The following is a 16,638-nucleotide window of genomic DNA, read 5'->3' as shown; positions in this document are numbered from 1 at the left end:
TTAGTGTGTTCACCGCAGACCTGCGAAATAGGCGCAGGAGAGGAGACAATCTCAGAGACAGTGGCCACACAGGAGTCCCAGAGACGGTCCCGCCTCAACCGCGGACTGAGCTCGTCAAGAGTCTTCGAACTACAACTTCCGGCATGCAACGTGAGCAGCTCCTTGTGCCTCGTGATTTGCCCCGGGTCCAATCCTGATGATTGGTTGGACCGGCTGCTTGTCAGACCAAAGTCGGGTTCTGATTGGTCTAGTTCCGCGAGGTGCTCCTCGCTCCATGCCCCTGGGTCCGGGCACAGCGCTCCCTCCAGCAACATGGTGAGCCTGCAACTCGCAGCCCTGAGGGGCAGGGGGTTCCGCGGAGGGGGTCCAGGGAGACACTGAGGAGACGAGGGTCCCATTATGGGGACTGAGCGCTCTGAGGGTCTCGGGGTCGGTCTGAGGGCTATGTGTCCCTCTCTGGGGTCAGAGTCTCGCTGCGGGATCTATAAGGGGGTTCGGCGTTGTACAAGGGGACTGGAAGATTCTGAGCGTTCTGGGCTTCTGACAAGTCCCTGGGGGACCCTCTAGGGGCCTGGGGCCCTGCCGAGGGGTCGTTCCGTGGAGGGGACTGGGGATCTGAACACATTCGGAGCCCCGCGAGGGAGATCTAGGGCCCCCTGCGGCCTACTCTGGGGATGGCTTCCAGCGGGAACGCGGGGGCCGAGCTGACAGGATCCTTTGGGTGTCCCTACGGGTATTGGGCTGTGCCGAAGGACCAGGGAGAATCTTGAGAGGAGGGGGGCCATGCCGAGGGGATCTGGGTGGCTTCAGGGCAGGCGAGGGTTCCAGAACTGGAAACAGCACAGTTGGAATCCTCAGGTCTCACGCGGTTCTGGGTCCAACCCATTGAGTTTATTCTTAAAGCTCAGCCTGGCTGGTGCGAGGCGAGGGCGGAGACCCTCCCCACCCCCGTCCCCAGCCCTTAGGGGTTCGGACTGGATAGAGGGAGGGACAGGCTGGAGGGGGCCGGGAAGGGGGCCTCACCTTGCCTGGGGTCGGGGGGTGGGGGATCACCAAGGAGGGCGTTGGAGGTGGGCCTGAAGTAAGAGCATTAATGGAAAGAACATCGTTCCAGGCCCGGGCGCAAGATCCTGTGGGAGGTGAGGGGAAGGGATCTCGAGAACAGGATGGAGGAAGGTCGCATTGATCCTACTGCGTAAAATTCTGGATTCTGGGATTATAGATCCAGGGAAGGGTTTTGAGCAGAGGAAGGACATAGGCTGATAGGAGGCTCCAGAGATCTTTGGAGATCTGCATACCGTGGACCCCAAGACGAGAAGCTGCTGGGAGCAGGGACATGAGAAGCATCCCTGGACAGACCTCTGGAGACTTAAGTGGAGGGATGCATGCCTTTCTTCCCTCCTTCCCTTCTCTTCTTCCCTCCTCCTTCATCCTTTCTTCCATCCTTCCCTCTTTCTTCCTTTATTTCTCCCCCTTCTTCTTTCCCTCTTCTTCCTTCTGTCCTTCCGCTCCTAGGTGCTAGCACTGCAGTTTGAACTACAAGTCTCCTCCCTGGGAGGTGTCCAAGGGTAATAGGGTCAGTGATGGAGAGCTTGGTGGTCTGGGAGGGCCTCTGAGACCTGAATGGCTGGACACGGGAGCGGTGGGAGAGAGCTGGGCAGTGAGGCATGGTTGTCTTGAGCTAGGCCTGCAGGGTCTTGCGGGCTGAGGAGTGGAGTTGGACGTTTACTATGAGACTGGAAAGGTCTGGGCTGCCTAGAGGAGCCAAGAGCTGTGTCCATGGGAGTAATGAGTAGGTGCTCGGGCCTCCTGGGAAGGGCCTGGAGGAGGCATGGTTCTCAAGCTTGGCAGAGAGGTCCAGGTTGCAGGTACCGCTGAGCTGGAGTTGTGCTGGGCTGGGTGGGTGGTTAAAACCCTGCCAGGGGATAGGTCACAAGGGAGAGGCGTCTGGAAAACAAGGGAGACTCTGGAGAGCAGTTGATGGGAGGTGCTGGGAACTGTGGGGAGAAGTAGACTAGGGGGTCCTAGGAGGAAGGGCGGGGCTGCTTAGAGGGCCCGCCCACTGGGCTTGGAGGGGCCCAACCCTGACCCAACTCAGGGTCTTTAATGTCTGCTAACCAGTCTGCACTTGGGTGGAGGGGAGGGTAAGGAGTGGGACTAGGAGACTAGTGAGATTTAGAGACCAGAAAGATGGCACCCCAAACTCACTTCTGAAAAAATATTCCTGGTCTCAGTTTACAAGTCACAGGCATAGAGAAAATATCCTGTTAGTGATTTTAATGATGATTTCTCAGCAGTCATTCTGAAGTACAGTGCTAGCCCAATATCCATCACACTAGAGCTTTTCCCATTAAAGTTAGCTTATTTTTGCCTGATTAAAGGATAATTTTAATAATTGGTTTTTATATTAATGTAATCTTAGTTTCATTTTAGTTGTTCTTTTTTTTTAAATTTCATTTTAGTTGTTAATTATAATACCGTAATACTAGCAGACAGCTCTCCGGAGCATGTAATTTTACATAATTACTGACAGCAAATCTGTATGTACTGCATTCAAGCAGAAAAACCCACTTTTCAGCTTCAGACTGACTACCAAAAACATTTCCTCTAAAACGTTTTAAAATGAGTGTATGAAAATGTGTTATGAATTGTTGTTTCAAAGGTTGTCAGTAGAAACTGGTAAGAAAATTCCTAATTAAAAAAAGTCATCCCCCTCAAATGTGTAAGGATTCTGAAACAGGTAGTGGCCAGAAATAGACCACTTTCATCCCATTTCCAGATGAGGAAACTGAGGCTCGTAAGAGATTAATATGTTAAATCCTTAGCAGAGGCTGAAAGTGAACCCCAGTCTCTGTTCCAGCACGTGCTCTCCTCTAGCCCACACCCCAGCCAGGTGGTGGGATGGGACCTGCACTTTGCTGGGGCTCCCAGCTGGGTCTGACCTCAGGACCTTTCTCTAACACTCAGCTGGAGCCAGGGAGGCCCTCCCTCCCCCACCTGGCCCCAGCATCTCTATAAATAGCCCGGGTTCCGAGGAAATGAGCTTCTGACCCTCTGGCAGGCACTGCCCTTCACATCTCTTCCCCCAGGCTGTCCTTGGAGTGCAGCTGGTAGTGACGCTGCTCACTGCCACCCTCATGCACAGACTGGCGCCTCACTGCTCCTTTGCACGCTGGCTGCTCTGCAATGGGAGGTGAGCCACGCCCCCTCCCTGGGCGGTAGGAGGAACCCCAAGTGCCCCGCTCCCTGGCTTCCCCCAGGCCCCACCTCACGCCCTGCATGCTGAGTTTTTTCTTTAACAACTTTATTGAGATATGACTGATGTACAGTAAACTGCAATATCTGAATTACCCTGTTGGATCTATTTTGACAGATTGTACACACCGGTGAGACCATCTCCACACTCAGAAGAGTGGCTGCTTCCCCCACTCCTGCTCCCCTTCCTCCCTACTCTAGCTGTAGATCTGTTTCTGAAACTCTTTTTGTCCTGGTGCGGGTCGCAGGCCCTTTCTGAGAGTCTGGTGGAAATTGTGAACTCTCTCTCCAGGACAATGCATGTGCCAGTTCCACCGAGAGAGCTAGCCAGCAGATTCAGGGGTGTCTAGGACCCCTGCTGCACTCCCCTAACCCACCCCCAGCCCACCTCCCAGGCTTCACCCTGGCCTTGGATGGCCCCTACACATCCTGTCCTCAGGCTTTTCAGGGCCAGCCTTCCCTCTGACTACAGTCCCAAGTTTCGAGGTTCACTGCCTTGATTCCCCTGTGCCCTAGCTTTCCTGACTGCCTGTCTTTCTTTCCCCTCAGTCTCTTCCGGTACAAGCACCCTTCCGAGGAAGAGCTTCGGGCCCTGGCGGGGAAGCAGAAGCCCAGAGGCAAGAAGGAGCGGTGAGTGAACCTGCAGCCTTAGGTGAGCGGCTCCCTTCCAGGAGTGGTCTCGAGGGCACAGGGCCTGCCCTGCCCTCTTCCAGGTACTGCTCTGGGCACTGGAGAATCAGGGACACCCCAGGCTGAGAATGGAGAATGGAGGATGCTGTTCTGACATAGACCCCGCTCCCCCCAGGTGGGCCAATGGCTATAGTGAGGAGAAGCCGTTGTCTGTGCCCCGGGACACCCCCTTCCAGCTGGAGACCTGCCCCCTCACAGCCGTTGATGCCCTGGGTAATAGCTCAACTGGGTCCCCAACTCGCCTCCGTTGGCCCATGCCCTGGTGAGGCTGGTTGGGGGGGGTGTCCTGGGCGGGCTATTGAGGGCTGACTGCGTGCTCTCCGCAGTCCTGCGCTTCTTCCTGGAGTACCAGTGGTTTGTGGACTTCGCCGTGTACTCGGGCGGCGTGTACCTCTTCACAGAGGCCTACTACTATGCGCTGGGCCCGGCCAAGGAGACCAACATCGCGGTGTTCTGGTGTCTGCTCACCATCGCCTTCTCTATGTATCCTTCCTCCTGGGAGCCTGGGGAGGCGGGAGCGTGCGGAGGCTGGAGCCAAGGTTTCTTGTGCCCCGCTAAATCGGTGTATCAGTGATCGACTGCTGTGTCGCAGCCTCCCCAAAACTCGGTGGGGTAAAGTAGTCGCTATTTTATTTGTTTTTCTGGGCCGGACTCAGCGAGTTTGCCTTCCCTGTGCTTTAGGTGGGCCCACCTTCCAGGAGGCTGGACCAAGTTTCCTCACCACAGCGGCCAGTAAGAAAGAGGGGGCACTGCAGGCCTCCTGAGGCTTTGCCTGAAGTCGTGACATCCCATCTCTAACCATTCTCTTGGTCAAAGCAAGTCACCAGTTCAGCCCAGATGTAGGGGCTGGCAAAGAGAGGTCCCCTCTGCAATTTTTTTAAGTTGCATAGAGAGCAGAGGCAAAACTGTGAATTTGAGGACCCAAGTCAGAGAAAAACGCCCTTGTGGGATGGGCTCGCAAAGAAGGGAAGCCCACCTTGCAGCCCACACTGCCCCAGGGGTCTCTCAGGGCGGATTGCAGATAGAGCCTTGTATCTTTAGCTTCTCAGAGGAATGGGAAACTCACAAGCTGTGAAGGAGGCTGAGTGGGTCAGGGAAGCTTGACCCCCTGAAGAGACAGAGTTGGTGGCCATGTCCAACTGAACACAGGCAGTGTGGTGAGGCCCAGCTGGAGGCCTCGCTCAGGCCCCAAAAGCAGTGAGCCTTGTGTCCTGGGCTTGCCCAGAGCCTCACTCTTCTGGCTCCCTCCCCTGCTCCCTGGGATTCTAAACCTGAACTTCAGTGTTTGTGCTCTGGGGTTGGGGGATCACTGGCAGTGGGGTGGTGGATGGGGGAGGGGTCACCACTGGCACTGGAGGCCTCCTTAGCGCTGCCCCCAGCAAGGTGTTCCTGACGGTCACCCGACTGTACTTCAGTGCGGAGGAGGGGGGTGAGCGCTCCGTCTGCTTGACATTTGCCTTCCTCTTCCTACTCCTGGCCATGCTGGTGCAGGTGGTACAGGAGGAGACCCTCGAGCTCGGTCTGGAGCCAGGTATGTGCAGTCTGGGTCCTGGAATCACCTCCCTCACTCTCTCGTGTAAGCTGGTGAGAGTGGAGTTTAGGTGGCTTTTCCACCTGCACACAGTAGGTGAGAAGGCGACTCCTGGGGCCCAAGAGGTCTCCATGGGTGCTTGCCACCCTGGGAACCCCCTTGGGCTTTGAGGACAGGAGACACCCCATCTCACTGTCCCTGATGAATGCCTGCAGCTGTAAATTCACACAGGCACTTCTGTTCCCCTCCAGTCTGTCTTCTACCCAGCAGCCAGAGTGATTTAATATTTACCTATTCTAATTTAATGTGGGGGAGGAAATAGGTAAATGGTATAAAATTGGTAAAATACAAGAAGGTACAGAATGAAAATCACCCTTCCACACTGGTTCTCCCCAGAGGAAACCTAGGGCACCACATTCCCATACTCTCATCAAACAGTAGTGTATCTGGCTTTACACCTTGTTTTTTTTCCCTTAAAAACAATAAATATTACTGTCCCTTGATGCTATGTCCCTTGTATGTTACAGTAGCATAGTAACAGTAACTTGATACTACATTTTGTAACAGCTACACAATATGTCACTTTATAGATTTTCTGTGATTATTTAACCAGGCCTTGAGTTATGGACTTATTTAAGTCTTTCCACTATTAAATGCTGTTGCACAGAAATCATGTTGCTACAAGAACAGCCCCGTGCATGTGACCCTGTGCAAGAAAGTGCATTTATAATTTTAATAATGCTGCAAAATTGCCTTTTAGGAAGAGATCAATGAACATGCCTATTTCCCCACATTGTCTCCAATGTGTTCCTCAGACATTTTTGTCTTGAGTGATCTGATGAGTGAGAATATGTGAGGTTGAGCATCTTTTCATATGTTGAAGAGCCATTTATATTTCCCTTCCAGAAAAGTTTTGTTCTTTTGCCCAGTTTTCTACTGGGCTTTTGATCCTTTATTGATTTGTAGGAGCCCTTTATATATTAAGGTACTTAGCCTTTGCGTGTGATAGGAATTGTAAATATTTTTTCTTTGGACTTTCTCTATTTCTTGAATGATCTTTTAAAAAACAATTTGGATTACATCACTTCTCTGCCTGACACCAGACTCTGATGGTCTTTGGGTAAAGATAAAAATCCTCACCATGGCCAACATGGCCCTGCTGACTACTTGAGCTTTATCATCACCAATTCTTCCCACCTTTCAATTTTTAAATTATGTAATGAATACACACACACACAAACACATAAAAATTACAAAACCAGATAATGTAAACACTCATTACCCACGTCTACCATTCAATAGGCTGCCTTTTTGTTTTGTTGATAGTTTCCTTTGCTGTGCAGAAGCTTTTTAGTTTGCTGTAGTCCCATTTGTTTATTTTTGCTTTTGTTTGCCTTGCCTGAGAATACATGTTCAAAAAAATACTACCAAGACCAGTATCGAATAGCATACCACCTATGTTTTCTTCTAGGAGTTTTATGGTTTCACCTGTTACATTTGAGTCTTTAATGCATTTTGAGTTTATTTTTTGTATATGGTGTGAGAAAGTAGTCCACTCTGAGTTTTGCATGTAGTTGTGCAGTTTTCCCAGCACCATTTATTGAAGAAGCTGTTTTTTCCCCATTGTATAATCTTGCCTCCTTTGTTATAGCTTAATTGACCATGTAAGTGTACTCCACATGTTCTTCATTAACATATATTCCTTGCCTCTAAGTGTCCAATAAATTCAAATCTCCGTCTTTCCTAACTTTTATTTCTGACATATCAGTCTTTAAAGGTTGACCTCCCCTCTGGGATGGTGGAGCTCTCACTTTCTCTTGGTAGTTCTGTCAGTGTTTTCTTTATGTATTTTGAGGATAATTGACAAGGTATTTACAAGTTTAAAATTGCTAAACCTTCCTGGCAAATTAGCCATTTTTTCTTGATATATTGACCCCTTCTGATTCTCATAATACTTCCATCTTAGTCTAGTTTATCTTATATTAATATAGCCTCTTCAGCTTCCTTCCTTCCTTCCTTTTTAAAGTGAGACATAATTGACATAAAACATTATATCAGTTTCAGATATACCTCATAATGATTCAATATTTGTGTATTTTGAAAAATGATCACCACACTAAGTTGAGTTAATATCCATCATCACGCATAGTTCCTTTTTTTTCCTTGTGATGAGAACTTTCAAGATCTACTCTCTTAGCAACTTTCAAATATAAAATACCACCTTTCTTTTAAATAGTATTTATTATATCTTCTTTACATCCCTTTACTTTCAACCTTACAGTGATCTCATATTCAGGTGTATCTACTTTAAAATATATGTATATCTAGATATTTTCAATCAGGTCTGACAGTCTGTGTCATTTAACTTCAAAGTTTAATCTGCTTACATTTACTGTGATCACTGACATATTTGGCCTTGTTTCTACCATCTTACTTTCCCCTTTCTATTTGTTTCTCTTCTGTTATTGTTGTTGACAATGGCTGCCAGCTTAATTGTCCTTCCTTTGTAGGTGATTTGTCATAACTTCTGGCTGCTTTGTGATCTCTTTATTTTGGGTATTCCGCGGTTTAACCACAGTGTGTGTAGGTATGGATTTCTTTGTATTTATCTGACTTGATATACTTTGTCTGTATCATCCATTCTGCAGACTCTTCAATCATTCTCTTCCAATATCTCTTCTCCTTCATTTTCTCTCCTCTCTCCCTTTGGGGCCCTGACTTGACTTATACTGGACTTTCTATTCTGTCCTCCTTATCTCTTAATCTCTCTTCATTTTTCCCATCTTCTTGTCTTTCTGGGTTGGAATCTGGTTTGGCTGTTTCTAATATGCTGTTTAACAACCTATCATTTCAGTAGTTATATTTTCCCTTTGAAAGAGCTTAACTGGTTTCTTTGCAAACCCTCCTGGTCACCTGAGGTGGTCTCATGTCGCCCGTTTGTGATTCCAGCTTTTATTTCCCTCAGTCATTTCACATAGAACTGATAATGCCAATTTCTGAGGTCCTTGGGTCTAAACTTGTCTTGTTTTTTCCCTACAGACCCACCTTCATGGTGATTTCTTTACTTGTGTGTTTGGTGATTTTGGTTGTGAGCTCTTGTTTATTTGCTTTTACTCTATGGAAAATCTGGGGGCCTGAACTGAGAATTCTCTCCAGAACTTTGGTTTTCTTCCTTGGAGCCCTTCATGACCCTCCAGCTTCCTGGTATAATACAGGAAGCTCAGGCTCAGTGCCTTCTGCCCCCATGTCCCCCCAGTCCGGTCAAGGGTGTCTGCCTGGCACATTCTCCTGAGGTGCACATCACTGGAGAACAAAATTGTCCTTATGCTTGTTACAGGGCCTGGCTGCCACTAATATGTTCCTACCTAGGGAGCAAAAGGATGTCTGGGAGTGGGGACAGAGTAGGCTCTGAGGCCCCAGGGCTCTACTGGACACTGCCTTCTCTGTGTCTTCCCCAGGCCTGGCCAGTATGACCCAGAACTTGGATCCACTTCTGAAGACACAGGGCTGGGACTGGACGTGAGTCCTGGGAAGGGAGGGGGAGCAGCAGCTGGCTGTGACCTGCAAGGAGGGTGCTGACCTGCCTCAGCGAGCTCCATGACCTTTCTCTTTTCCCCAGTCTTCCTCTGGCCAAGCTGGCCATCCGCGTGGGGCTGGCAGTGGTGGGCTCCATGCTGGGCGCCTTCCTCACCTTCCCAGGCCTGCGGCTGGCTCAGACGCACCATGATGCGCTGACCATGTCAGAAGACCGGCCCATGCTGCAGTTAGGTGGAGGGCCGGGTGGGTGGGGGTTCAGAGAGCCTAGGGGAGGGGCTGTGGGAATGGTGGATGCCCAAGCCTACTCCCTCTGCACCCTTGCCACCAGGTTCCTCCTGCACACCAGCTTCCTGTCCCCGCTGTTTGTACTGTGGCTCTGGACCAAGCCCATTGCACGGGACTTTCTGCACCAGGCGCCCCTTGGGAGCACGTCCTTCTGTCTGTGCGTATGGGAGTGATCTGGGAGGAGAGGGCAGCTGGGGCCCCTCTGGTACTGCAGTCTTAGACTACGGGAGGAGCCGTGGTCGTGGGGGAGGAGCCTGGGGCGGAGACCGGTCTCACTAGTCCTGTCACCCCTTTTCGTGCAGGCTGTCGGACTCGGCCTTCGACTCGCTGCGCCTCTGGGTGCTGGTGGCGCTGTGCCTGCTACGGCTGGGGGTGACCCGGCCCCACCTGCAGGCCTACCTGTGCCTGGCCAAGGCCCGCGTGGAGCAGCTGAGGAGGGAGGCGGGCCGCATTGAGGCCCGCGAGATCCAGCGGCGGGTACTGGCGCCCGGGCCCGGGAGGAAACCGGGGGCTGAGGCTGGGGCTCCCGGTCCCTCGGGCGTGGGGTTACCTGGAGCCCAGAAGGCCCCCGGCTGCAGCCACGGCTGTTGCCTCCTAGGTGGTGCGGGTGTACTGCTACGTGACGGTTGTGAGCCTGCAGTACCTAACGCCGCTCATCCTCACCCTCAACTGCACGCTACTGCTCAAGACGCTGGGTGAGAACTGGCCGGGGCGGGGTGGGGCGGGGCCTGAGGCGGGGTCTGGAGTTGGAGTTGGGTGGGTGCATGGAGGGGAGGGCAGGAGATAGATGGGTGACGGGGGAGCCCGGCTGTTGGGGGTGTGGAGGTGGGGTGATGGGGCGAGGTCGGAGGCGGAGCCTGGGGTGGGGGCAGAGCCTGGGGCGCTGGGGTGGGGGTGGGGGTGGTAGCGGGAGGCGGAGCCTGGGGCAGGGCGGGTGAGTGTCTGAAACGGTGGAGGAGGAGTCCCTAAACCCCGTATGTGCCTCTGCCAGTGCCTCCACTCATCCCTGCCTCTACCCTCCTCTCGCAGGCGGCTACTCCTGGGGCTTGGGCCCGGTCCCCTCGCTGTCCCCCACCCCGTCCTCAATCAGCGATGGCCTGGTCAGCCCCGAAGAGGACGAGGCCCAGCAGACGGCGGCCCTGATCGCCGGGGCCCTGGGCAGCCTGCTCACACCCCTCTTCCTCCGAGGTGTCTTCTCCTTCCTCATCTGGTGGATCGCCGCCTGCCAACTGCTCTCCAGCCTCTTCGGCCTGTACTTCCACCAGCACTTGGTGGGCTCCTAGCTACCTGCAGACACTCCTGCGGCCCCAAGGTCTGGTCCTGGACCAGCGGGAGCAGGCCACCCCTCAGTGTCCCCAGGTGCAAGGCGGTCCTGGGAGTCTCTGCTGCACCGGCTGGCCCGTCTCCTTCACCACAGTGCCTGAGCCGTGGCCCTCCTTGGACACCGAGCTTCTGCCTCGAGAAACTGACTCCCCAGGCCCAGCCGCAGAGGTCCCAGGGCCAGCCATCGTTCCTAGATTGCACGTGCCCGTTAGACTGCAGTGCAGGAATGGGGGGTGGGGGTAGGAGACTCTTCCGAACAAATAAAGGAGCAAGCCGCTTTTTACAAACTGGATCCAAGTGGTATGGGAGGCAGCTTCCTGCATGCTGTCCCGCCACAAGGGTGCAGAATGGGTGGGGGCCATGGGAGGTCATCGGGGGCTTCAGTGCTGAGTGAAGGGAACAATGGAGGGAGAGCATAGGGTGACCCTAAGCAAAGGCCTGGGAGAAAGAAGTGAGAGAAGGAAAGGAGAAGAGATGAAATGTACCAATGGCAAGAACTAAGAGAAATGAGGGGAGAGGGAGGCGTTGAGCCCATGGTGCTGGGCAGGGGGCCACCGTGGCTGCCACTCTCTGCCACAGGTCAAGGGGGACTGCTTTCATATCAAGGTCACACACAGCAAATGGGCACACTGTTGAGGCCATGGTGACCCAGGGGAGGGAGGATAAGGGGTCATTACTGACTCCAGCATTTTCCTGCAGCTGTGGGAAACTGGTGTGTGTGCACATGTGTGTAGCCTCCTGTACATGTTTAACAAAATTCAACTGAGTAAATTTTAAAGGTCTTACTGGCTTATTCAATGATTCATGAATCAGGCTGCATCCAGTCCAAAACCCTAGTACAAGTACAGAGGCTGCAGAACATTCTGGAAGTAAGGAATTAAGGGGGAGAGGGCCACAACTGACCGCCTGGTCCAGGGATGCCAAATAAGGGAATTCCTGGGACCAGAAGTTTCCAGGTGCCTGAGGCTGGGTGACAAAAGCCCCATCCCAAGGCACACCTCTGGGAAGTTTCAGAATGAAGACCAGCTCCCAACAAGGACACAACAGTGACATCTAGTGGCTCAGGAACCAGAGATGATGGTGTGTTGTCTCCTTGCTCTATCTCCCCAGCACCTCAGGAGTCACCAGGGACTTTCTGACAGTGCTGACCCCACAGGGCACAGCCCCTCCTGCAGTGGTGCCTCAGGCCACCTGGCCCTTCGCTTGCTTAGCCAGGGCTGTGCATGTTCTCCGCTCTCTGAGCTCAACACCATGTAATTTAGGGGCACATAGGAAGGTAGAAACACCATAAAGAAAAGCAAGAGGATTCCTTACAAAACTAAAAATAGAGTTACCATATGATCCAGCAATCCCACTCCGGTGTATGTATCCAGAAAAGACGAAAACTCTAATTCGAAAAGATGCATGCACCCCAATGTTCACAGCAGCACTATTTACAATAGTCAAGACATGGAAGCAACCTAAATGTCCACCGACAGATGACTGGATAAAGAAGATGTGGTATATTTATACAATGGAATACTGCTTAGCCATAAAAAAGAATAAACCAATGCTATTTGCAGCAACATGGATGGGCCTAGAGATTATCACACTAAGTGAAGTCAGTCAGACAGAGAAAGGCAAATACCACATGATATCACTTATATGTGGAATCTAAAAAAATGATACAAATGAACTTATTCACAAAACAGCAACAGACTCACAGACATAGAAAACAAACTTATAGTTACCAAAGGGGAAAGGAGGGGAAGGGATAAATTAGGAATTTGGGATTAACAGATACACACCACTATATATAAAATAGGTAAACAACAATGACCTACTGTAGAGCACAAGGAACTATATTCAATATCTTGTAATAACCTAGAATGGAAAAGAATCTGAAAAAGAATATACCTCTATCTAGATAACATGTATAACTGAATCACTTTGCTGTACACCTGAAGCATTGAAAACCAACTATACTACAATTTAAAAACAAAGCAAGGTGGAGGGTATAGCTAAGTGGTAGAGTGCATGCTTAGCATGCATGAGGTCCTGGGTTCAACTCCCAGTACCTCCAATTAAAAAAACGAAAAAAAGCAAGAGGGTGACTGACACCAGCATAGTAGGCACGATGGGGGAGGGGCACACATGGGATGGCCAAGGCAGGGATCACCGGTGATGGGTCCCAGGCTCTCACTGCCGTGCTTTAAACCACATAGGCTCTTTATAGACTCATTTCATAATTTAAAAAAGAATGTAAGAATGAGAAAAATAAGGTGCAGCCACCATCAGAGGGAAATATGGAAGATGAAAGGGGGTGGGCAAGATCCTTTTGTTGGGGGGAGGGTATACCTCAAGTGGCAGGGCACGTGCTTAGCATGCACGAGTTCAGCTGCCCTCCAGGATTCCCACCTGCCTCCCTTCATATTAAAATTTTTCTGCAAAAAAAAAAATTTTTTTTGCAGCAAGAGCCTGAGTAGCATCACCCACCTGCATTGCCCATCGTGGAGAAAGTCTCTCAGGGTAGACTCAAGTCTGGGAACCCTGATTTGCCCCTTCCCAGAGGGGCACAAGGCCCACCATATCACACCAGTTCCTGTCCTCTAGGGCGCAACACAACACACTCACAAAATTCCTGTTCATATTCTTTGAGGACATTTCTTGCCTCTCCTACCAGGCCTGGTATTTGGGGCTGCAACAGACAGAACGACTAAGAGAAGGGGGAAGAAAGAATAAATGGCCAGCAATCACGGAGTGACACCCAGCCTTACAAGAGATCATGGAAGGATGCAACGCAAAGCAGCAAGGAGACGCCACATGGCGCGGCGCACACCCATGACTTCTGCATGTGGCTGGTCAGTGCCTGCGCTGCACAGTCTCGCTGGGGTGTGTTTTGGCAGCATTTGGAAATGGTGACCCCATGGCCAGCGGGTTCCTTAGGGACGCATCCTGGGGAGATTCCTGCCCATGGGTGAATCGTGCAAAGGCGGCAGGCACTGAGTTCTCCCTTCCTCCCCTCCTCCCTTTTTCCCTTTCTCTCTTTCTTTCTTTCTTACTTTCTTGGGTTTTACTTATTTTTGTATTTTTTTTCCCTTACTGGAGGCACTGGGGATTGAATCCAGGACCTTGCGCACGCCAAGCACACGCTCTACCACTGAGCTATACCCCAACCCTCACTGCATTACATCTGAGGGCAAAAAGCTGACCTGGGAATGAGTAGGTCACCTGGGAGAAACTATGTAGGTGGTAGGAACACAAAAGATTGAGTGCCGCTTATGAGGACAGATCTCCCAGATGGACTCAGGGGAGAAACAAGTAAAAAAGCACTGTAAAGTCATGAGATGCCATTTTTTCCCTGTCAGATTATGGCAGACCAAAAAGACTGGTGACCAGCCATGGGTGCTTATGGGCTGAATTGCGTTCTCCCCCAAATTCCTGTGTTGAAGTCCGAAACCTCCAGGACCTCAGAATGTGACTATTTGGAGGTAGGGTCTTTATAGATGCGATTAAGTTAAAATGAGGGCGTTAGGTTGGGCCCTGATCCTATAATAAGACTGGTGTCCTTAGAAGAGGAAAAAAACATTTTTTTGTTTTTGTTTTTAATGCAAACTTCTTTTCTGGTTTCCACTATTTTGTGGGAGGGCATTCTTTTTTGGGTAGGAGGTAATTAGATTTATTTATTATTTTATTATTATTATTGTTGTTGTTGTTGTTGTTGTTATTTTTTTAATGGAGGTACTAAGGATTGAACCCAGGACCTCTTGCATGCTAAGCAGGTGCTCTACACTGAGCTATAAACTCCCCCTGACATTCTTTTTTTATTGAAGTCTAGTCAGTTTACAATGTTGTATCAATTTCTGGTGTACAGCATAATGTTTCAGTCATACATATACATACATATATTCGTTTTCATATTCTCTTTCATTATAGGTTACTATAAAATTTTTTTAATTTAAATTTATTTTATTTATCTTTTTTTTGGAGGGGGAGGAAATTAGATTTGTTTGTGTACTTATTAATTTAGTGCAGGTACTGTGGAATTGAACCCAGGAACCTAGGCATGCTAAGTACACACTCTACCACAGAGCTATAACTCCCCACTAAAATTTTCTTTTATAAGAGGAAATTTGGACATGAACCTGCACAGAAGAAAGACAAGGAGAAGACACAGAGAAGACAGACTTCTAGCTAGAAGTCAAGGACAGACCTAGAACACATCCTTCCCTTGTGGCCTCAGAAGGAAGATTTTAGACCTCTGCCTTCCAGGACTGTGAAAAAATACATTTCTGTTGTTTTAAGCCACCCAGGTACTTTGTCACGGTGGCCACAGGAAACTCGGACAGCGAAGGCATGTGATATAAATGGATACCATCTCCTTGCAGGAGTATCTGGCATTTCTATTTCTCTTTGGATAGATTCCCCCCAAAGATGACCCTATCTTGAGGATTCAGGGCCCTTGGCTCACCTGAGAGGTGACTCCAGGAAGCAGCGATGAGGGTGAGGATGTGAGACAGGGAGGGAAGGAGCCCTGCAGGGGGCGTCAATGAGCAGGTGACTCTAGGCAATCTAGACTGGGTCCTGCTGGAGACCTGAGGGGCACAAGCATAGCACACGGCCTGAGAGTCGTTCCACCCCAGTGGCAAGGGGCTGCACCACGTACCCTCCAGCTGTCTACAGTCATTAGCTCCTGTGGGGAAGCCCCCAGGCTGAGTCAAAGTGGCTTCCAGGGAAGAGCAGTTGGTGGGAACTATAAATGCTGGGACTGGCACTGGCAACATAAGCTACACTATTAATATATCCTTGATCTTTACTGAGCAATTTTGTTCCTAGAAGCTTACCCCACAGGCACACTAGCTTATGAACTAAATGCCAAATTTTCACATACAAGGAAATTTATTGAAAGTGCCAGGAAACTCAACCCTGTTTTAAATAGAGGATAAAGTGACATGTTGCTGGAAGTTGAGAGGCAGCTCAGCTTCAGGTAAAGCTGAATCCAGCAGCCCTGACAATGTCACCAAGAATCCAATTTCTCTGCTCATCTCTGCTCTACTTTCTGCAGTAGAGCAGCTTCGTGCTGGGATTTGTTCTTACTTTGCAGCCACAAGATAGTGCCAACAACCACCTGGAGTTGGGGTTTCTTCCCCTGGGACCAGTGGGAGAGGATGTTTGCATCCCATAGCTCTCCTTGGAAGAGGCTAGCAAACATCTTTATTGTCACAGGCCCAGCTGGGGTCAAGTGCCCACCTCTGCATATTAGGGTATGCCACAGTGGTGGTGGGAAATGGGGAGGTGTTGACCCCCCCCCCCAGGCTCAGGAGCTGGTGCAAGAAGTGGGGCTGACCAGAAATCGGGGTGGATGTTGGGGGCGAGCTCAGCAGCCCCCAGGAGCCACTACCATGTTGTCATGGCAACAACTTACTAACAACCGAGCTGCCTGTCAATCAGGGATTGGTGGATCTCATCACAGGCCATCCTCCAGGAAAACACTAAACTGTCACTAAACAGTGAGACCTGTACACGTCAGGGACCAATGTGCAAGAAATAAACTGGATGAAAGCACCAGAGCAGAGCAGCAAGGGGGAAGCTCAGTGGAGCCACCCAGCACCCCGTACCACCATGCGAGCGCACACACACACAGCCCCCCAAACGCATGCGCACACGCAGACACTAGTGCTCACCTGGCTGCCCTGCCTGCCCGCGAGCACAGGGAGGTTCCCATTGTCCGCCTCTGGCTGGGTGACCCCTGTAAGTGGTCCTGGACAATGGGCTGTAGAGGAACCGAGTCTCAGTGGCCCCTGGGAGCTCTCTGGTGGCCTCATCCAGGCCAGCCACCCTGGGGTAGGACGTGACACTGAGGCCCGAAGCCTCAGCCAGTTGTGGAGCAGAGCCCCCAGCAGGTCACCGACAAGGGGCTCAGAAGAGAGAAATCATAGGACTTCTGGGCAGGGCTCACTGAAGCAGGACACAGCCCATCCAGAATGACATCCAAAGCGACAAGTGTGTGTACGCAGGATCTCTCCAGGAGACAGGAG

General features: G+C 50.8%; 2 protein-coding genes across 3 annotated transcripts in view; one reads left to right on the top strand and one right to left on the bottom strand.

Moving 5' to 3' along the window:
• The first annotated feature begins 265 nt into the window (after positions 1 to 265).
• On the top strand, positions 266 to 11,406 carry TMEM161A (transmembrane protein 161A). 2 transcript variants are annotated; one of them, XM_031437699.2, is made up of 12 exons: positions 266 to 315; positions 3,090 to 3,193; positions 3,805 to 3,885; positions 4,061 to 4,158; positions 4,272 to 4,428; positions 5,325 to 5,476; positions 8,935 to 8,995; positions 9,096 to 9,239; positions 9,342 to 9,455; positions 9,601 to 9,775; positions 9,897 to 9,993; positions 10,328 to 11,406. In XM_031437699.2, exons 1-12 carry the CDS (start codon positions 313 to 315, stop codon positions 10,579 to 10,581), a joined length of 1,440 nt encoding a protein of 479 aa, XP_031293559.1. In that variant the 5' UTR covers positions 266 to 312; the 3' UTR covers positions 10,582 to 11,406. The 2 variants fall into 2 exon arrangements, with proteins under 2 accessions (XP_031293559.1, XP_064336124.1); XM_064480054.1 differs by lacking the exon at positions 9,096 to 9,239.
• Positions 11,407 to 14,601: 3,195 nt separating this feature from the next.
• Positions 14,602 to 16,638, bottom strand: part of SLC25A42 (solute carrier family 25 member 42) — a 32,508-nt gene continuing 30,471 nt past the window's right edge. The window contains exons 8-9 of the mRNA XM_064480053.1: positions 16,285 to 16,373; positions 14,602 to 15,195 (exon numbers count right to left, since the gene is read on the bottom strand). Coding sequence (XP_064336123.1) covers positions 15,004 to 15,195; positions 16,285 to 16,373 — 281 coding nt within the window. The 3' untranslated portion in view covers positions 14,602 to 15,003. The remainder of the gene's footprint in view (positions 15,196 to 16,284; positions 16,374 to 16,638) is intronic.

This window comes from Camelus dromedarius, chromosome 27, assembly GCF_036321535.1.
Source record: "Camelus dromedarius isolate mCamDro1 chromosome 27, mCamDro1.pat, whole genome shotgun sequence".
Lineage (NCBI taxonomy): Eukaryota > Metazoa > Chordata > Mammalia > Artiodactyla > Camelidae > Camelus > Camelus dromedarius.
Note: the sequence above shows the minus strand (reverse complement) of the source record. Positions and strands in the feature narration are given on the sequence as shown.